This window comes from Gossypium raimondii, chromosome 5 (genome assembly GCF_025698545.1).
Source record: "Gossypium raimondii isolate GPD5lz chromosome 5, ASM2569854v1, whole genome shotgun sequence".
Classification (NCBI taxonomy): Eukaryota; Viridiplantae; Streptophyta; class Magnoliopsida; order Malvales; family Malvaceae; genus Gossypium; species Gossypium raimondii.
In genome coordinates this window covers 5,357,112-5,378,356 of record NC_068569.1, presented here as the reverse complement: position 1 = coordinate 5,378,356, position 21,245 = coordinate 5,357,112, and the positions used below count along the sequence as shown (strand labels likewise).

The following is a 21,245-nucleotide window of genomic DNA, read 5'->3' as shown; positions in this document are numbered from 1 at the left end:
TATTTTTCTAAAAGTTATTTTTTTTAACTTTTAGCGCTTTCATCCTTTCTTTTCTTAAAATTTAAAATATAAATAATTTTGTATTTTTATTTATACACTATACACTATATATTATTTTTATATGATGTAAATTACACAATTACCCTTCCTGTAAAATAATAATTACTTTTATTAAAAATTAATATATAAAAATTTAAAACATAATTATCTCTTATATATACTTTATTTTAGGAAGTTTTTAGAGATCGGAAAGTTTTTGGTAAGTTAAATGATTTAGTTGATATCATTGATGATTTTAAACTTATATAAATGACTAAAAATAATTATTTATTTAAAATTTAATTTATTTTTCTTTTAAAATATAATTGCTTTTAGTATATAAAATTGATTAAAATTTTATTTTTATTTGGATGAGGCAATGCTTAAAGCTTTTATTAAACACTCATCTAATATGAGTTCAAATCGTGTGACTCCATCTCCTACTTCAAATATTATATAAAAAGGGTTATTTTGATGAACCATATCACTCATCAATCAAGTCTCAATTTAATTAATAAATTTTCACATTATTGAGTGCATCTTTATCATTTTATATTTTAAAAATACATATGATGATATTTGAACCAAAAATATTATAATCTTGTAATCTCAATCAAAACTTTATTTATTTGTTATATTATTTATTTTATAAACATATTTATTATACAAATATTTTCGGTCATTTCTTATGTCATAATCTACTTAATATTTAAATAACTTTGGTTATTTTAATAAATTTTATTATTTTCACTTCCTCGTGACTTTTTTATTTCTCACCAAAGAAGGTGTGCCAATTTATAGTATTTAAAATTTCCTTCTAAAAATATTTGAATTTAAAAATAATGTAATATATATGTGATAATCTATTAATTCACTGTCTAAGACGAACTATTGTAATCCATGGAGATATTGGTCGAAGGAAGATTTAAAAAGAAGTGGGTAATATGTTGTTGAAAAATCACACCTACTTCTTTTCATATTTTGTATAAAGTCAAAGAAATACCTTTTTTTTCTAACTTGCTCACCATCTATACGGGAATTGAATAATTGATTAAATCCAACTTGTTTTCTATGTTGGGGAACCAAAGAACTCTATCACTTGAGAAAGATGATATAGGCAAGGAGAGAAAATCCTTAAATGCTTTACACTATTTTTTTTAATTGAAAGTGATAAAGAGAAAGAAAAAGAAAATGTTTAAGGGTAAAAACAAAAAAAACAAAATCATTTAAGCTCTTAAAAATGGATTTCATTGAGCTCTTAATATAAAAAGAATCTAATTAATTACACCCTTTCCTCAATGAAAATTATATAATGCCCTAAAATTATTATATTGTAATTTTGTACCATATCAAGAATTTAAATTAATTAAAATTTCAGAAATGAGCACCGCAATTATTAAGTTTTATTTGTTAATTAAAGATGACATAGGAAAAATCTTCAAAAAAATGAAACCGCGGTACAAATTATTGAAATGATTTATGGACTAATGTGTAAATAGAACAAGGTTGGAAGAAATGACTGAGGGAGCACTAAAATTGATCCATGATTAGATGATGTTAGTGGGGAGAATTATTAATTCCCATGGATTTCCACTAAAAGATCATCAAAATTATGCTCCAATGGTTTGATTAAAATAAATAATTATAAGAGAGAGTGTGGAGGAAGATCTAATCCTTTTTCTTCTTCATTGGGTATAGGCAAGGAAAGAAAGAAAAAGAAAATTCTCCAATGAAATTTTAAGCCTAGAATTAAGAGTGAGAACCCATCCCATGGAAAGTGAAGAGGCTGAAGGTAAGATATGGATCTCTAAATGGTTTGTGCTTTTGATGTATATTATAAATTCTTGAATTGAAACTAGGTAAAGTGGTAACATCAAAGTAGTTGCGAGGAAGTGGAGTTTGGATAGCTATATCAAGGTGTATAATTCTTTGGATTTCCACATTATTGTCTTAATTAATTATAATTTTGCTTGATGACTTGAGAAAGAAAAATTAAAATGAATTGGCATTAAGATCGATTTAGTGGTAAATTATGCGATACACTAATAAAAGATAGTTTAAGCTATTGAGATGGGCTACTTGCTAAATTATCTCTGGTACATAATGCATGGAAACGGTTACCATTTATAATATAAATATATTAAGTTATGTTGTAGATATTCGATTTTGGTTACTAACAATTTATCTCTTTTTGAAATATTGAGATAAAGAATATTATATTTCAAGAATTTGTGCTAGCAAACGTTTCTTTTTTGGAGTAACAACTCTTATTTAAAATAATTACTGTTCGGAACAACTGTTGTTCGAGAATAGCTATATTCAAAATAGGGTTTTAGTTAGAACAATTGTCATTCAATGTAATTGTTATTTTAGAACAACTCCTATTGAGTACAACTGAAGTTCGGGATAACTCTTGTTTAAAATAATAACATTTCAGGAATAGCTATATTTAAAATAATCATGGTTTGGAACAACTCATATTTAAAACAGTTATGTTTTTCCAGAAAAATCATTATTCAAAATAGGCTTTACCATGAAAAGTATAACCACAGAACAACTCTTGTTTGGAATAATCTCTACATTGAGAACAACTCACGTTTAAAACAAGTCAAAATAACTATTATTCAATAACAACTCTTGTAATATCCCGAAAATTACTACTGAAATACCCCGAAAACTACTACAGTAAGAAATTAGGTATCCTTGATATAGTAAAATAAGGAAATAAATTGACAGAAAGGGAAATTTTGAGTTATGGCAACATTGGGAAGTATATTATGATATATTAATTCAAGAAAGGATTAATCGCAAAAGTGAGAAAATTTTGTTGACCAAGAGTAAATACTCAAAATTTGAGGGGATAAAGTGTAAATATGTAAAATTTGAAGGACCAATAGTGAAAATATTTTAAGGGTGGAATAATCTAGAAACTAAGGAAAATGGATGAATTAGGGCCAAATTGAAAAGGTGAAAATTTTTTAGGGACTAAATCGCAATTTTACCAAATTAAGTGATGACTCAAGGATGGAATTTTTAAAGATTATGAAGGGAAAAATGGTCAATTAGAGAGAGAGAGAACTCTGGAAGGTAATGATGATGTTGGTGATATTTTTTTAATTAATTAATTAGATAAATGTTATTTAATTAATATTTTATTAAGATTTTTAGTATTATTTTATTATTAAATGATTAATATAAAAAGGAGGAAAGATGAAAAGAAATCATCATCTTCCCATGCATCCAACGTGAGAAGAAGAGAGAAAGAAAGAAAGTTTTGCTTTCTTTACAATTTGGTCCTTCCACCAAAAATTTACCATTTTCACCTAGAAATCAAAAGAATTTCCATATCCATCAAGAGAGAAAGATAACAAGGAGACTATGGGGAGCTAGAATATAAAGTTAGATTCAAGAAAGAGAAGCTGAAGGATAGAGAAAATCAAGTTAAAGGTTGAAACTAATAGGACAAGGTAAGAACATCAAGATTTCAATATATTTTTAAGTTTGATATTATTGAAAAGCATAGAAATGATGTTATAGTAGAGTTTTCTTATATAAGGTCTTATGTTCTTGATATATTAGTGAAGGAACTAAGTGAAAGTGATGAGAAATATTATAGAGAAAGGGAGTTATAAACTTAGTAATCAACATATTGTACTAAAACAATTTTGGACAGTAGTAGTAGGTTAACTTTGAAAAATCACCATAAACTGTGGAGATCGAATTAGAAGATGAAAATATATGAATTTAAAGCTTATTGAGTCTAGTTTCTCATAGAAGAAACGATGTAAGTAATGAAATTGTAAATCATGAGATGTAATAAATTTTGTGAGACAATATCAGAATGAATTTGGGTTCCCCTGTTCTGACTTTGGAAAATCATTAAAAATTTTAGAAAAATTATTAGGGGCTTAAATTTATATGTTTAAATAATTAGTAAATTTATTTTCAATATAAATAAACGGTAACATCATCCAAATCTCGTACGAGGAGATGATTAGTTTTTAGTGAAGAAGGGTCGAAACTGTCAGACAGCAGAATAGGGATGACTATAAAGAATAAACTGCACTTATTTGCTAAACCATAAATTCTGAAAATTTTATGGTAAGAAGATATGTGAGTATAGTTTCATATAAATTTAGCGGATCTTAATTCAAAGTTCCGTAGCTCAAGATATAAATAATTTAGTGACTATGACTCAAGTGGACAGCTTTAAATGAACTTATAAATAAATAGTGAAATTATAGATAATGTTATATATAAGCATGTTATATACATTAAGGATGTGGAATGGAGAGGAGGAGGATGAAAATATATAATTATTCAACTAGCATGAGTTTTCATTAAAATGGCTAATTTGTATGTTTTAGGTTCAGGACTAAATTGAATAAAAGTAAAATTTTAAGGGTAAATTTGTAAAATGTCAAAAAGTAACCAAATTGCATGAAATGAATTGTTTTATTATTTAAATTAATAAATTGAATGAAATATTAATTTAGATCAAGATTGGGTGGAAATTCGAGGAAAATAGAAAATTATCAAAATGTCCCTAAATTTTGGTATTTCTGCAATTTAGCCTTGTAAGTTCGTATGAACTATATTTTGTATAATTTTAATTAAAGTGAATGTTATTTGGTGACGAATATTATATAAATATGTGTTTTATTATTGGAATTAAATTATTATTGGTAATATGTATAATTATTAGATTCATTGAAATGATTATCGGAAGCTCGATTGGATTGGAAGCTTGTCGGAGATATATCACACTATCCATTGGTTCTATCAGTAATTTTGGATGATTTGATTCTGGTTATGATGGCTTGAATAAGTTAAATTGGTAAACGTTAGCTCATTAATGTTTTGATTTTGATTGGTTATAAATATGAATGCTTGATGAAATAATGAAATGTTTGTAAATTAATTTGTAAACTCCGGTAATGCTATAACCCTATTCTGGCGATGGATATGGGCTAGGGGTGTTACAACTCTCGTTCAAGAAAAACCATTGTCTTGTGTTTCAGTAGATCTTCCGTGAAAGATGTTTCACATTGTACCGTTTCACCAAAGTAGAATAAGTGAAAGTAACTTTGGAATATGGGAGGGTTCTTGGGTTATCTTCACTTTGGGAAAGAGAGCTTGGCTTGGTGGATAAGATATGAAGCTAATTAAGAGGTTTCCTTTTAATATTTTCCTGTAATGTTGAGTGATTTTCCTTTTTTTTCAAAAATATAGTAAATTCTTTTTCACTATTCACCGTTATCGTCACCAACAAAAACTTTTCATCATCTCATTGTAACCATTAATGTTATTGTAATTGAAATTTATTCCATTATTCCTATTAATTGTCAACTTTGTAACTCTCATAGGAGTTTTTCACAAGTGATGAAAGGACTTTTGGTACTTTGACATTTTAACTCCCAAAATTTTCTCTAAAATTATCTTTAACTTTTTTTCTTTGTTAATTAAGACTTATCATCATTTGCATTTTCCTTTCTTCACCTTACCAACCACCACTTGCCGCTATGCTTAATGTTACTAGATCTGCTCTAGTTTTCCTCCCTACCTTCCTTCAATATATCTCATTCACTTATTTGCAACACTACCTTTCTCTATCAAAGAACCCCTTACAATAATAAATGTTTGGAAGTGTTTATTGTTAAGTAGAGTATTTAACAAATTTCAATAGAAACTTGAGGTAAGTCATATTGATGGTTAATTGTTTGATTGAGAATTGAGGTGCGGGAATTTCATGTTTCTATTCATTAATATTCTTATAGAACATTGAAATGATGAGAAATAAATAAAATTAAATTTATTGCTTGTAAATCATAGTATGAGTTTTGTCGGATATAGTTGACATGCAATAAAGTCATAGTATTGTATCTTTATTGATTGTGTTTGTAGACTACTTTATGTGCTTGGGAGTTACTAATCAAGAGTGTGGTTGATTATCATTTTGCACTTTGCGCACTCCAATGTTATTGTTTTTGTTATTACTCACGCTTTGCATATATTGATGTGTGGGTTGAATTCGTGTATCCGATTTTAATTTCTACTAATATTTACATTTGAGCAAGATTAGATTAAAATTTATTAAATAATTATTGTTATTGAATCAAATTATTGTTGAAGATTATTGAACTGAACCATGAATTATGCTTGTCACTTCATGTGATTATTGCTTGTGTATTATGGACCATATTTATTTAGCTGAATATTGTTTACGAATCATGAAACGTTTCTTGCATTGTAAAACGTGCAAGTGTTCTGCTGTTCTGACTTAATTAACAGTTCAATTTTACTAATGAAAATAATCCTAATGTGCTCAATAGAATAATTGAGGATTATTGTCGAATAAGAGTTTAAAGTTGAAGGAGTCCGATAATACAAGGACTAAAGAGTTTAATAGGATTTGTAAGTGGATAGAGGGTGTCAAATAATGCACGTAGTGATCAATCTCCACACCCACATGGGCGCTCCAACTACTGGGACAAGGTCTCCCATTTTCCTAATTAATTAACCACCAACTTCTCCTATAATTTATGCTTGATTTTCTACCATATATATTGGCAAGTTCTTAGAACATATAAATTTATTTATTAGTTTGGCTGGTCCCTGCACAAGTTGATACACATCCGTGACATATATAAATACCTTAACTTTTGCAGGACAACTCCTTCAACGGATGTGTGCCCTTGCAACAAGGGAAACGACATCAGCATTATTCAAAACCCAATCTTTTGCAACAATGACAGCCTTCATTACTGCAGTTAATCAGTCCTCATAGCTCTAGTTTTCCTCCGACATAAGAAATTAATTTATATTACATTTAATGCATATTCAGACATAGATAAAGATATGATTATACAAAAAAAATTACAGAAAAAGATCAACTATATTCATATCAGAATCATGGTAACATAAATGTCCCTTTTGACAGCCTCCAAGCCCTTTTTATGCTTCTAACTTCAGCTACAACACTGACCTAATTAAATATCAAGCCTTGACTTCGCCTTTTCCAGTGCCCGTCCCTGGAGTTGCTGGATGGTTGAATAGAGCTACCATAAATGCCTTCATGTATATTACTATCGGAACCTGATAATCATGTGAAAGAAGAGAGAAGGAAACATATCTGTCTATCTGTCACCTTTGATGAAAATCGGCTAACCCTAATCCAATTATTTCATGCATTTATTTAAAAGATAGTATTAATAGTTGCAATCTTTTTTTATCCGTGCATCAAAAGAATGCAAATCTGCCTACAAAAACTTGTATGTCCATATCAAATTATAATTCACATGAGTATATATAAATGGATGGGTTGAAATAGAAATTGTGATAGCATGATTGAAGATCTGATTACCTTGGGTTTTATCTTTATCATTTCTGATTGCCTTGAAGTCCTTTATTAACTCCCTTTATTCGTGGAACTGAATTTATTACCTACATTCAATTTTCATAGTAGACGTGACATAGCAAATCTGTTGAGTAATTCAATTTCCAGCACACCCACAATCTTATCATAGATAATCTTCATATTAATTACTCCATTCGTAATTACCAGAAATATCAGTAGCTCTCTCCCTGTATTTCTGTGTATATATATATATGTGTGTGTGTGTGTATACAGAGAGAAATGATCATATTGTTAGAGTGATTCCGTAAGAAAGTACTTGACCCCCATGGATTTCCTAAGTGTTAACAGAACTTTGATGATTGCAACATATTTATTCCTGGGATTTTTTATAGCCAACCATACGATAACAGGTTCGATTTCTCTCCTTTCTAATCATTTACTTTCCTTTGTGTTCGCACGTTCTCAACATGACAGAAGCGACTAAAATTCATCAACTATATATACACCGTTTTATTGTCTTCTAGTTGCAAAAAATTATATATAAAAGAATTAAGTTCATATTGTTTGAATCTTGATTTTTCTCCGTTAATTCATACATAACATCCGTAAACTAATTATAATATCATAAGTGAACGAAGTTGAAGTAACAAAATGATAGCTGGAAAAAGGAAATTGTTGCAGAAAACATATTACAAGTAAATCGTTTATATTTGAATGTGATTTAGGGGCTACAAAACCAATTGGCGTATGCAATGGAAGAATTGCCGATAATTTGCCCTCCGAGCAAGACGTTGTAAGTTTCTATACATCGAACGGCATTGGAAAAATGAGAATCTACGATCCAAACCAAGCAACTCTCCAGGCTCTCAGAGGAACAAACATAGAACTAATCCTTGGTGTTCCCAACGGAGACCTTCAATCCCTTACCACTCCATCAACTGCAAACTATTGGGTCCAAAACAACATAGTAGCCTTCTCACCGGCAGTCAATTTCCGATACATTGCAGTTGGGAACGAAGTAGAACCAAGCGATCCAGCAAGTCAATATGTTCTCCCTGCGATGCAAAACATTTACAATGCTTTGGCATCTGCAAATTTAGGTGGTGAAATCAAGGTTTCCACATCAGTGTCTGCAAGTTTGTTGGCCCAATCATACCCTCCCTCAGCAGGCTCATTTGGTGCAACATCATCCACTTACATAACACCGATTGTCTCATTCTTAGCAACCACAGGAGCACCTCTTCTCGTCAACGTGTACCCTTACTTTGCCTACATTGGTGATCCCCAAAACATACGTCTCGACTTTGCCTTGTTTACAGCTCAGGGAACTGTATTTCAAGATGGCGCACTGGCTTACCAAAACCTGTTCGATGCAATAGTGGATGCCTTTTATTCAGCGTTGGAAGCTGCTGGGGGTGCCAATGTGGAGATTGTTGTATCGGAGACTGGTTGGCCATCTACCGGGGAAGCAGCGGCAACTGTTGATAATGCAAGCACTTACTACAAGAATTTGATCAATCATGTCAACGATGGAACTCCCAAGAAGCCTGGAAAAGCTATGGAAACCTATCTTTTCGCAATGTTTGACGAAGACCAGAAGGGTCCAGCTGAAACTGAGCGCCATTTCGGCCTCTTCTCCCCTGATAAGCAGCCCAAGTATAATAATATTAGTTTCAGTTGATTAGATAAGGAAAGGGATACTGGGATAGTGACCACGAGCGGGTTTTTGGGTTTAGTGCGAAATTTGTTGCTACCTAATTTCTCATCATAGTGACTAAAACTAGTTTTACTTACCAGTACATGTACGGTTTGATTCTTTATATTAAATAAAAATAAATTAGTTTTTTTTAACCAGGTTGTTTATATTAAATAAAATATATTGTTTTAATTCTTTTTGTAATTTTATGAATAATATTAAGAAATTTTTTTAAAATATTCATTTTCCTTATATTGCTATGACTATTTAATGATAATATTGGGATTTTAAAAAATGTAAAATAATAATCACACAAATTAAAAATGGTGTAGAGGCATGAAAATAAAATGATAATATAAATATTAGTAATATTATGAAAATCATAGTTTTGGAATGTTAAATTAATTGAAATTTTCATAGTAATGGCTGAAATATAAAAATAAAATAAAAATTCCTTTAGGATCTAAAAACAGAATAGTTTGAAACAATATATTTAAAATGCAATTAATCCATATTTTATTTAAATATTACATTTTAAAACCCTTAATAAATTTAGGGTTTCTAAAACATGCCATAGAATCTACTACAATAAAGTTATATGGTTAATTGTATTTGAATTTTAACTTGACAACCTAATTTTCAAATAGGTGTTTTCATGAGAAAATTTGTTAATATACAAAATTCTTATTCTAAATATTTGTATTTATGTGTTTTTTTAGTTTAAATTAAAAATTTGAAGACGAATAATTAAATGCCATGGATTATTTATTTTAAAAACTTTCATACTATATATTAAATGTCATGGATTATTTAAATATTATAAGAAGATAAGTATGATTGTTTAAATATTAATAATATTATTTAAAAAGATAAAAAGGCCAATATAGCAAAAGCCAATATATGCCGTGGAACTTCCTCCATCCAAACTCGCTCAGATGCCTCAACTCTTCCCATTTGAGCCAATTCATAGGCTAAGCTATTACCTGTCTTCCCAACATGAGTGAAAATTTGCTAACAGTCTTTCGCATCCGCGATGACAGGGGAGATTGCAGACCGGTCAGACAACGTACTCCAAAGCTTCTTCAAGACGGTAAGAAAATCACCTTCGAGAATAATATGTTGCAAACCCACATAGTGCTCGCAGGCTTGCCGAACCTTCCACAACAGAAAGGGATGCTGCATGCAAAACCGGGCTGGCCGCCAATACAAGAACCTCGTCAAACTCAATGCGTGCAACAACACCCAACCCATACCATCAAAATTTAATTTAACGATCCCAGAAGGTGGTGGATACCATTCGCAGATAGAATGGGACCGTCAAGTGTGAGGCGGCAGAGTAATCCAACAGGTAAGTATCAATAAAACTTGTTTGAAAATCCACACCGAGTTTAAGACCCTCATGTTTTCCCTTCTTGGGCATGCCCCAAATATACCAGATAGTTACAAAAAATCCCTGCAATAACTGGGAATTCATTTGAAATATGCAGTGAAGGAACCACCCCTGGATAGAGAATAGAAGGTGAAAACATTAGTGAACTAAGGGATTATTTCAAGGAAAGGAACTGCAAATCTATCTAATTTTACCTCTGGTATTTGCTTTTATTAAAATTTAAAAATATAAAATTCTGTTGTAATGAAATCAAATGGGCAGTGAACTAGAAGATGAAAACATTGGTGAATTAAGGGATTATTACAAGGAAAGGAACTGCTAAATATCCCATCTAATTTTACCTCTGCTATTTCCTTTCATTGAAACTCGTGATTCCAAACTTGATTTGAACTCCATTGAATTTTATTATCAATTGTTTTTTATCCAAGTTAGAAGGAAGCTTTATTCAAAATTAAAACTTAATTCGAGATAAACCTAGCTAATAAAAAAAAGTCTAGATTTCATAATCAAATTCAATCATTTATATTCAATTTTAAATTAAATAGTTATTAGTAGAACATATATTAAAAATGAAAAAGAAATGAACCCAAAGTCCCTGCAAATCCAACTCGAATAATTTGCTAACACCTCATTTCAATTCTGAAGTTATATACAAACAACAAGACGAAAGGGAAGAAAAGAAAAAGAGAAGTTGAATAACTGGTATGTATCGTCAGAAATCAGCATTAAGAAGCAACCACCTCAGGTTTGCTCTTATTTCCAAATATCATTTTCTGGAAATTGTTGGTTGGTTCCACAAATGTCATGCATGCTTGAATAATTTCATGCTAAGCCAATGGAAATATACAGCAATCACAAGTATGGGAAGCGTTAAGGGCACCAAATAGCAGTAATACCTGTTAAAATAAAATCAATATCGGACCTCATTAATCACTGAAAAAAGTGGCGAAAGAAAAAATTTTCTAGTCTTAGAAAGAAAAGGCAATCATTCAAAGGCTAATGATTTGGCGTTGGTAATGGTAGGCAGGCGATGGAATTTCAGCGCTCTCTGCATCTAGGAAACCCTAACATTGAGGAGAAAGAAAATGACCTGTCGTTTCGAATGGCTGCAATCAGAGGGTAATTGGAGGGCGGAAGAAGCTTCGACATAAACGCGGTGAAGAGAAATCCAGGCAAGATAAGGGTTCCAATTCCGACCAACAACAACCCCCAAAACGTCGTCGTTCTTGACCTACAATCCCCGTAAACCACCATTGTTTCCATTATCACCCAAGAAACGATCAGATCAGATATTGAAACGGTCTGTCATTTTTCAATAAAAATTTAGGTAAAAATAATATTGCTCAGTAAAAGAAACCGGGTCGCTACCCGAATTGGTCGAAAAGGCCGAAACCCAACTTTAAAAAATCAATCAAGTTAGGAAATGTCTCCAAATATAAAATTTAGGTAAATTTCTTCTTATTTTTAAATTAAAAGATAATTTGAACTATATTTTTTTGTAAAAAGAAATTATTGTTTAACGTACACGAGAACCTAAAGTTAATCATAATCAGAGCGAAATTGAAAAAGTGATACAAATTTAATTGATATGGCGCTGAAAAACCTCTTCACTGTATGGAGCTTGTGAAACTGTTTATACGTTGAAATCTTTGTCTTTTGGAACCAAAAAGGAAAAAATTGTTTTTACTGATATACAATACGTGTAAATTTCTGTAGTTTGCTTAATCTAGATTAAGTTTATATTTAAATTCTAATGTTGCTGCGGTATAACTATAATAATTGTAAGAATAATACAGAAGAAATGGGAAAAAGCCTTCATTTTATGGGAGTCCTGATTAATTATTTTTTTATGACGCCAAACCTGTCAGATAACTTCCCTTGCATGAGCTTGTTGGAGTGCCAATTACCCGCTGCCAAACCCATTTCGAGTCCTGAACTTTCTGAATTTCTGCCAACTGCACACCATTTAACAACTTCCATTAGATTCTTTTTCATTTCTTGATCCTAACAAAATCTTTAGTAAGGCTGTTTACATGTTTTTCTTCGATTCGCCAATGAAATTAACGTGTACATGTTTAAACTTGAGGAAAACGATAAAAGAACTTTAACTTTTTCCTTCTATTCGGAGATTTATAATTTGTTATGAGATTTATGTTTGAATTTGTTTCTTTGCATGTCATGTTTACGAAGTTTATTATATACCTTTGTATGGTTATGTTTTGGTTATTTTAAATAATTAAAAAGATGTTAGAAATCAGACACATGGATGAATTATTGTTTTGATTGCTTACTCTGCCATCTCTTAGCTCGAATATTACTGAATCTTCAGAAAATGGAATTGGTCTTGTAGGAGCAACCTGTATGTATTTGTAGAGATTTTAAAAGTCAGATTGATAAAGAAGCGTATGCATGTGGATAGCTAGATACAAACCTTTGGGTCACATTTTCTGTTCTGATCATTTGGGTTCTCCAAATTGATATCTAAATTAGCTGTGGGATCGTTATCCATGCAAACTTCTTGCATTCTATCATTTGCTCCCATTTCTGTTTGATCTCTTGTATCTCCGTCTCCATTCTGTGGGAAACCACAGTTCTTCCATCTCCAGATCAATTGGTCCATGTACCTTAGGTATATGTTTCCATCTGAACCTATTAAAAACAATTGATTGCCCTTGATACATGGGCTAGGGGGAGCAACCAAGGTGACATCTTTGCTGGGAGTGCCGTGTTCCACCCAGTTCCAACCATTCCATGCATTCCAGTGATATTCAACTAGTCCACCATCTTCTGAAAGCATGAAAAGTGAACCTGTTAGTGAAAAGAATGAAGGCCTCATAGCAGTTCCTGGCAGCCTGGATAGAACCAAATGTTGAGATTGGTGATGCTCATGCCACAACTCAGTCACTTTGTTATACTGGTAGAGCCGGCCATTTCTTCCAACAACAAACACTATATTTTCCCTAAAAACTTCTTGGTCTATTATGCATGCAAGTTTTGTTTCTGGAGGGTTGCGACAATCTTTCCATTTGAACTTCCTTAGGGCAACCTACATGACATTTAAGAATGATGGTCAGTGCAACACCTTGAGAACATTTAAAAGAATCTGAATCACTAGTTTTAGTAGTCTAGATACTGGAAGTGTTAAAGTTTACATTTTCTACTTTTAAATTTAAGTTTTTTATTTCTTTAGGAAGAACAGAATGAAAACTAAACAAAACATTATGTGCTTAACCTGTTTGCTTTTCTCATTTTATTTTATTTCTGCAACTTACACTGAACTGCAGTAGTCGCCCACTTTTGCTGACAAAGAAGAGTGCATCTTCTGCTGTGACTTTCAGTTTACCTGACATACCATCCCAAGGAGGACCTCCAATAATTTGCCTTCCTTTTCTCATTGCTGTGCAATTAATCCATGCTAGCTCATTGTTGCTCCTTTCTCTGATAAGCAAGGTTCCATACACGTCAACAAAAAATACACTTCCATTGTAGTTTCCTAGGGCACCTCTCATAGGTGTTGAATGATCATGTCTTAACCACAGCCATACACTTTCAGTGTAAAGGTATTCAAAGATCAAACCAGCTTCTGTTATAATAAAAAATGATACGCCTGCTTGCACCAGTCTCAGTCGAAAGCTAGTGTTGATCCAGTTATCTGGGAACCTATACTCTTCTGATGCTTTCACTAATCTACTCCTGGGTGTACCTAGAGATAAATAATCCTGTTGTGCTTTAGTACCCTTTCTCCTTCTTGTCAGCGATCTGATGTTTCCTGAATCATTTGGTTCATCTTTTATACCTGCTATGCAGTTCATTGGTCCACGTTCTTCTGTACAATACTCTCCATTCCATCCTTCTGATTCAGGGGCATCTAAAATTGACCAGATGTACTTAGATGATAATTTTTTTCGGTTAAATTGATTTGTTGGCCCTGAATTTTGACCACCTAGGCCAGGTAGATGTAACTCTGCAAGTCTCCCATCATCCAATGCAAACAGTATCCTGCCAAGTTGAAACTTTAGTCCTGGAATACCTCTTGCAGCTTTTGCGTTCGGTGGATGCATATGATTCTGCCATGCTTCTGAAATTTGGTCCTCTTGAGCTGTGCCTGTCTTCACATGCAAAGGTTACATCAAGCATGTAATATGGTTGCTAAATTATGTAGAAGTGAGTTACGCAAATGCAACATCATTTTAAGACTAATAATTTCATGCATTTATACTTTATTGCTTGGAGGTCTCGTATAACAAAAGCCTTGAATTCCCATAATTACAGGTACTTCAATAACTATGTCTGTTAGATATATGTTAGACACATGTACTTCAAGGAAAATGGAGAGATCAGCACAGTAAGAAAAGAATAGTATGAATATCTGCAAACCGTACAGTCTATCTTCATAAAAAACTAACATGTCTTTAAGATATCATTTTAGGAAGAATTCCTCTCAAATTATTCAACTTTTTTTTCTTCTTTAAAAGTAAAAATGGAATAAGAGAAAGAGTTTGTTGCTTTACAACACTACTTGACTTACCCAAATGTTTTGGTATTTGATACTCAAAAACTGATCCAGTGGATGTTGTGAGAAACAATGAGAAGAACCTTTCTTTCAGCTCATCTTCAAGCAAGGGAGTAATAGATGTCAGGTGATGATCTTCTGGACTTCCATGGGTTATCCATTTCCATTTCCTTTGATGTAGCCGTCTCTCTACCAGTTTACCTCCCTGTATATTAAGGTAGTTTGTCAGACATCACATTAAATTAAGTATAATAGGATACACTTTTTGTGGTACTCTAAAGGTGTAATTAGTTTGTAAGTATTAGTGATATTTGAGTGTATGAATTGTTTATTAAGAGTACCTTGGTTAGGAGAAACAAGGATACAGAGTGGTCTCCACTCAAGCCATATATCATGCACCCCTGTAATGGTACTAGAGAACCATCCTTATCTGTTTCTTCACTCTGTAGATGCTTCTTCCATGATGGCCTTGAGCTCTTATCATATTCATAGAGATCACCTGTAGAACTATTGCATCATTTCATGTTTAGCTCACTTTTGTAATCTTGAAATGGGAAATAAACAACAGATAGTACATTTATACTCTGATAACAACATACATATAAATTCATGACATTTGCTCACAACTCTTTCCTTCAGATCTTAGGGCTTGTTTTAGAACCTTTTTTTTATTGTGCAGTGATTTCTCCATTTGACAATACTTCTCATCTAGCAAACTTTTTTAATTGTGTATTTGTTAATAAAGAATGGGATAGGGTCTAAATTTACTACTATATTTAAGCTGATGGATCATATTTTCCTCTCATCTTTGAACATATGCAATTTTACCCTCTTACATCTTAATTTGGTTAAAAAATCTTTTGAAAATATATTAAAATTTTGACCTTCTTTGAATCTCAATATAAAGTATAATGCTAAAACTACTTATCTTTTAAGATGAGTGGTAAATTTGACCCATCATCCTAATTAGAGTGGTAAATTTGAATCTTATGTAGACCAAGGATGTCAATACCTCTTTACTGATGGGCAGAGGAGGGAAAAAAAACAAAACAGAAGACCTGAAAGGATTTTGGATGTGTGTGTACTCATGGAGACAAGGAGAGATCACCTTATTGTATATACTACATCTGTTCTAATTCTAGCCATATCAGCTATTGCAGCAACATCTGCTCCTGGTGGCCGGCCATGATTCTCCCACCTGTTCTATGTTTACAGTTCATAAGCTCAACTGGATATTAGACTCTCCTACTATAATCTAAATCTCATTTGTGGAGATTGTATGAGACTTGAGGAATCAATGTAGCAATGAATGAAGGTCTCTGTTTGCATTAAGAAATTGACAGAAAAAAGGTGCTACCTTGGAGGCTCAACCTCACTGAGCTCTAACAACAAGCCAGTCTTTGTACAGAAATAAACTCTCCTGCATCAAGGTCAGAAAAATAAACTATAAGTAGAGAAACATTGTGTTTATATTGAAGTGAAATTTGACCATGCCCTTGAATTATGTATTATTCTCGGAAGCAAAATTCTTAATGGTCAATAAACGTACTTACAGTCCATCATATGAAACGGTGCCGGACTTCATCTGAATCACTGAACTCTGTTCTGCTTCTTTGTTTGTACTTTGATTGAATGCAGGTTTCAACTCCACCCAATCACTGAGTTTCATCTGAAAGGGAAAAAAAGATTATATATCAGACAATCATAGCAGCAAGGAACCCTTGTGATCACAATCTAAGTAAGTTTCTTGTGCAAGATGTTATATGTTATATTATTGTGGCCATGAATTCAAAAAGTTGAGAATGGGGTTATGAAAAACTCGCTGCAATTTTGCCTTATTTGGAGAGGAGAGGAGGGGAGAGGAGAGGAGAGTATAGTTTAACTAGCAAGTTAGTGCTCAATTACATCTATAACTTGAATTAAAATAATCATTGAATTGATTTCATTTTGTAGGCTAAGAAGGAGATCACAAGCAGAAATAATCAAAGTGGAACCTTCACCTCCAAACAGGTTAGAGCAAACCTTTCGCTTCTTTCTGCTTTCCACTTTTCTAACACTTCTCCATCCAAACTTGCTGTAAACAAAAGTGCTTTTCACCGACATTGATCTCATTTTCTTTAACCTGTGATTGGAGTTTATTATGATAGTGATGCAGTGGTGCCTGAGATACTCCATTAATGGTGTATGTATTTGGAAAACACCATTAGATTCTTTCCCCACCAGCATGCAGTTTAGGATAATTGGTATTTGACTTCATAGTGCGCTATACATGCATGATGCTGAAAAGTGATTTTATGTGCATGCAGTTTACCTGCTCTATAGTGTTACTCATATTAACATGACTTGTGACTCTAATCTAGTGCCTGTTCAATTAGACCCTCAAATTACTTGCAGAATATTGTAGAAACCTTTTAATATCAGACAGACACAAACTTTGTTAGTTACCACAAGAAGAAATTCACCGCATCCAATTTTCAATCGTTACCCCACCCAACTTGTAAAACAAAATTAAATGGAGCAACCAAACATCGAGTAGGGTGTTTGATTCTACTGTGTTTCTTTAGTTATATAACAATACTTGATTGTTCTGAATTTATAAGTAATCAAATATTGGGCTGTAGAATCTTATATAGTTCATCATCTTTCATCTAATGTAGATTTGAAAGCTGTGGTGCTTAGTGGTTACCTGATATAGATTTCCTTCCTCAGAAATAGCAAAAATTGTCTGATTGACTATCAAAACAGAAACTGCACGACCTGCTGATATCTGCAAGTCATGTGGTGCTATCACCCATTGAACTCCATTCCAGAACCTTTCATAGATAGACCCACTTTCACCGGTAACCCAAACGGATGTATCCGACATTTTAGTCAAAGACATTCTTCTTCTTAGAGGTAGAACAGTATAAGAATTCTCCTCCAGTCCCGTCAAATCACCTTCCCTCATTTTTAAGTTCTTCGTTTTGTTAGAAACATCTTTTCCATTTGCTAGGTGCTCTTCTTCAGTCTTTGATGTTTGATCAATCAAACCCACTTTTGTACAGTTGTCATTAACACAAGATACAAGATCAAAAGGAAGTTTCACTTCAACCCAGATGTTGGATTCCTCTTGAAACTCCCAGAAACGGTCCGTTCTCTGTTCAAATTGTCGAGTTGTTTGTTGAGGAAAGGCTGAGGGTGGGCACCATGACGCAGAAGTAAGAAAGACAAGGTAGCTTATTGATAAAAGGAAACAGATGAAAATTATTAAGTGGAATACAGACATGGTAGCTGAAGAACCTGAAAAAAAGGAAAATGAAACCTAATACAACAGAACTCTTCCAAACTAAGATACGCTGATTATGTCATAAGCAAGTTAGGTTGCGGTGCCCCATATGGACTGTAGGCAAAAAGCCTATCATGAAGTATTAAAAGAACTAACCATCACTTGTAGAAGGACAGCTGCTCCTTTCATTGCTACTCTACTGCCACTAGAGCAAAAGAAGAAAATTGTGGGCGTGGGGTCCATTAAAGAAAAAGGAGAGAAGGAATCACATAATAAAGGTTTTTTAGATTGTCACTACCTTATATTGCAGCGCAGGGCATCTGTATTTTCCAACACTCTTGTCAATGGCTAGCAACCACAAAATCAGGTTTAATGAGTTACTTTTATTCAACTTTTTTTTTTTTATACTCTGCATGTGTTGTTGCAGCTATGATGCTTTTTCAGTTTTTCTCAGCTAATTATAAGGACATTTTGTCCGTCTTGAATTAATTAGTTGCTATATTTAAAGATTATCCAGTAGAAACCTGACGCTGGACAACATCCTTTGCCTACTTTTTTATTAAAATCCATCTATTGAGATTCCTCTACTGTTCCGAGCAAGGAATAGATTCTTTATATTTGGCGTTGCATTTAGGTGAGTTCATGCGGCTCAGTGATCAAATGACTTTACGACCACTGCCTCTTGATCAATACCCGTGGGGTCCATTAAAGGTCCTGGGGGTATGAGGTTACTGATGCATACATACATGATGAGTCTGAGAGTTGTCATCATCTATGCATGATCCACATATGATGGGCATGGCACAGACCATTGAATGAATTCTGAATAGCCAGATCATCAATTGGATTCCATTAGAGGAATCTAAATGCATTTATTCATTTGTCCAAGGACTTGATTGGATGGGGCGTCAAAAAGTGGGGTCTCCAAGAGTTATTGTGCCCTTGAATTTGCTGCTGAACTTGTGCCATCTTGGAATCTTGGGTCGGCCACTTAAAAGAAGCTATGAAGAATCTAATCTCTTTATTAATAAATGGGTTATTTTGTAAGTGTAACAAGCAACTTGGATTATAACGTTGCATTTGCCAAATTACATTACAAAGTCCGACTGAAATTTAACTAAAATTCTTCTTTTTGGATGATGATGCTAGAGTGGTTAGTCTACTCAAAAGTCGCACGATTGTAATGGTTACTATAGGGAAGTCCCAATCGTTAATTAATTTTAGTGGTTGAAAATTTTTATAATAACTATGGGAATCAAATCATTTCAGCACTTAGAATAAAGTGAGATATGTCGTTAAAATAACAAGAGTTACATTTTTTGTATTTTATTGTAAACAATAAATAACGAGAGTCGACTTTCCCTTTTTTTTTTTTTGTTTTACTTTGAAACAAACAATATATTGTAAATAAACAATATAATATAAATAGTAAAACATGTTGTTGGGCCAAATCAAAAATCAAAATAACCCATCTCTTTTTGGGTTCTCTTCTAGCCTAGAGTGGTGGGCTTACGTTTCTTGTATATTTAGCCAAGAGAGATAGAACCTGTATTTGGGCTCATAGCTAGGAAAACTAGGATGCAACTGTTTTTGAAGGCATCAATATGAGCCCAGGTTAGATTGGGAGCTATGATTTTGATTTCATTCATCCCTGAGTTGAGAGATAATAGACCAAGCAATTGCATGGCATGGAGTGCCCCTCCCACTAACCTCATCAAAATCAACACTGATGCACCCATTGCTTGAGAGTTGTTTGAGTTTTGGACAATTACCAACGCACCCAATCCACTAGTGTCCTGCTCTACGGTGGTTGAAGCCTATGCTTTAAGGCTTGGTTAAGAGCTAATAACTAATCGAGAGTCAAAAATGGCAAAGTATGTAGTTATTGAATCTGAAAACTAAGAGCAATGTTTGCCCAGCAAATTGGATTGTATCAACCCTCGTGAACTTAAAGCTTTGCTCTAATCTCTTTCATTAATAAAATGATTTTTGACCCGGAAAAAACAAATGTCACAAGCAATAAAACCAAAAGAAAGAAGTCATAGGTTGCCGAGTCATGAGCAACAACTGTCAAAATGTGTAAATGAGTCAGAAAGTCGTAAAGCTCTACCAAATACATAAGACGATTCCATCTTTAGAAATATACGACCCGTCATGAATCTTTTTTTCCCCACTCGTTTCATTTTCAAAGCCGTGTACATGTAACGGCCTCGTCTGTAGCCCCAATCATGTGATTTATCAAGGGCTCGTGTTTCCACGGATCCCCTTGTTAGCTTTTTTCCTTATCCCAAAAATGATCAGGTAAAACTAAAACCTTCCATTTTCGGCTCTCTATTAAAAATAGGTTTTTTACTCAAATATATTTTAAGAAATTTTAAATATCTAAATAAGTTGTCAGCTAAATTAATTATCGAAACGGTATATTTTCTTTAATCGCACCTATCTGACCGGTGCAAATCAATTTTTTATATTAAAATATTTCTTAAATAAAATATTAATTTTTTATTTTATTAAAAATTTAAATATATATACATGTAAAAATATGGTCAACGGGTCAAAATACTGGTAAAAAATGGGTCGAGCCTGTCAGATAGGCGCGACTAATCGAGCCTGTCAGATAGGCGTGACTAATCGAGCCTGTCAAATAGGCGCGACTAATCGCTCCTGACAGGTAGGCGCGAATGGTGCTGTTGCTGCCCCCTCCCCCGCTCCATCTGCTAGCAGTTGTTGCTGCTGCTACTGTCCCTTCAATGGGAAAAAGTTGCAAAGGGGGACCTTATAAGCATGGTCCCCCAAACCTCATCCGGAAGAGAGAAAGAAAAGAGAGAAATGAGAAGAAAAAAAGAAGAATAAGAATAAGAAAGAAAGAAAAAATGTAATATATTGTTTTAGTAAATAATTTTATTTATAATTTAAAGAGTTTAAAGAGTTTATAATTTTGTATGAATGTAAAATTTTTTGTTTTTATAATTATTTTAAAATTAA

The 21,245-nt window shown here is 32.9% G+C and overlaps 2 protein-coding genes and 1 long non-coding RNA gene across 9 annotated transcripts; 2 read left to right on the top strand and 1 right to left on the bottom strand.

The window, feature by feature from the left end:
- The first annotated feature begins 7,416 nt into the window (after positions 1–7,416).
- Positions 7,417–9,284, top strand: LOC105765784 (glucan endo-1,3-beta-glucosidase). The gene is made up of 2 exons (XM_012585036.2): positions 7,417–7,806; positions 8,122–9,284. The coding sequence occupies exons 1-2, from the start codon at positions 7,722–7,724 to the stop codon at positions 9,075–9,077; spliced, it is 1,041 nt and encodes a 346-aa protein (XP_012440490.1). The 5' UTR covers positions 7,417–7,721; the 3' UTR covers positions 9,078–9,284.
- Positions 9,285–9,852: 568 nt separating this feature from the next.
- On the top strand, positions 9,853–10,831 carry LOC128041305 (uncharacterized). The gene is made up of 2 exons (XR_008196084.1): positions 9,853–10,440; positions 10,580–10,831. It is a non-coding gene; the product is annotated as an uncharacterized LOC128041305 (long non-coding RNA).
- LOC105769698 (uncharacterized) lies at positions 9,883–18,448 on the bottom strand. 7 transcript variants are annotated; one of them, XR_008196083.1, is made up of 13 exons: positions 17,682–18,448; positions 16,549–16,664; positions 16,353–16,415; positions 16,104–16,193; positions 15,337–15,502; positions 15,011–15,200; positions 13,755–14,587; positions 12,914–13,528; positions 12,774–12,839; positions 12,344–12,437; positions 11,573–11,713; positions 11,223–11,378; positions 9,883–10,593 (listed from the first exon to the last, which is right to left on the bottom strand). XR_008196083.1 is itself a non-coding variant. In XM_012590508.2 (13 exons), exons 3-12 carry the CDS (start codon positions 16,662–16,664, stop codon positions 11,595–11,597), a joined length of 2,352 nt encoding a protein of 783 aa, XP_012445962.1. In that variant the 5' UTR covers positions 16,996–17,117; positions 17,682–17,828; the 3' UTR covers positions 10,981–11,378; positions 11,573–11,594. The 7 variants fall into 7 exon arrangements, 6 of the variants coding, with proteins under 6 accessions (XP_052487098.1, XP_012445962.1, XP_052487102.1 ...); XM_012590508.2 differs by lacking the exon at positions 9,883–10,593 and adding an exon at positions 16,996–17,117 and having other exon boundaries at positions 10,981–11,378; positions 17,682–17,828; XM_052631142.1 differs by lacking the exon at positions 9,883–10,593 and adding an exon at positions 16,996–17,069 and having other exon boundaries at positions 10,981–11,378; positions 17,682–17,806.
- Between the last annotated feature and the right edge of the window lie 2,797 nt (positions 18,449–21,245).

What these genes read in the sequence shown, in the direction of transcription:
- LOC105769698 (XM_052631138.1), bottom strand. Translation starts at nt 18,260, where the DNA reads ATGTCTGTATTCCACTTAATAATTTTCATCTGTTTCCTTTTATCAATA. An exon ending in AGTGAGGTTGAGCCTCCAAG is followed by an intron (nt 16,194 to 16,352) that starts GTAGCACCTTTT and finishes AACATAGAACAG; the next exon opens with GTGGGAGAATCATGGCCGGC. An exon ending in CCTTGTTTCTCCTAACCAAG is followed by an intron (nt 15,201 to 15,336) that starts GTACTCTTAATA and finishes CTTAATATACAG; the next exon opens with GGAGGTAAACTGGTAGAGAG.
- LOC105765784 (XM_012585036.2), top strand. Translation starts at nt 7,722, where the DNA reads ATGGATTTCCTAAGTGTTAACAGAACTTTGATGATTGCAACATATTTA. An exon ending in AGCCAACCATACGATAACAG is followed by an intron (nt 7,807 to 8,121) that starts GTTCGATTTCTC and finishes AATGTGATTTAG; the next exon opens with GGGCTACAAAACCAATTGGC.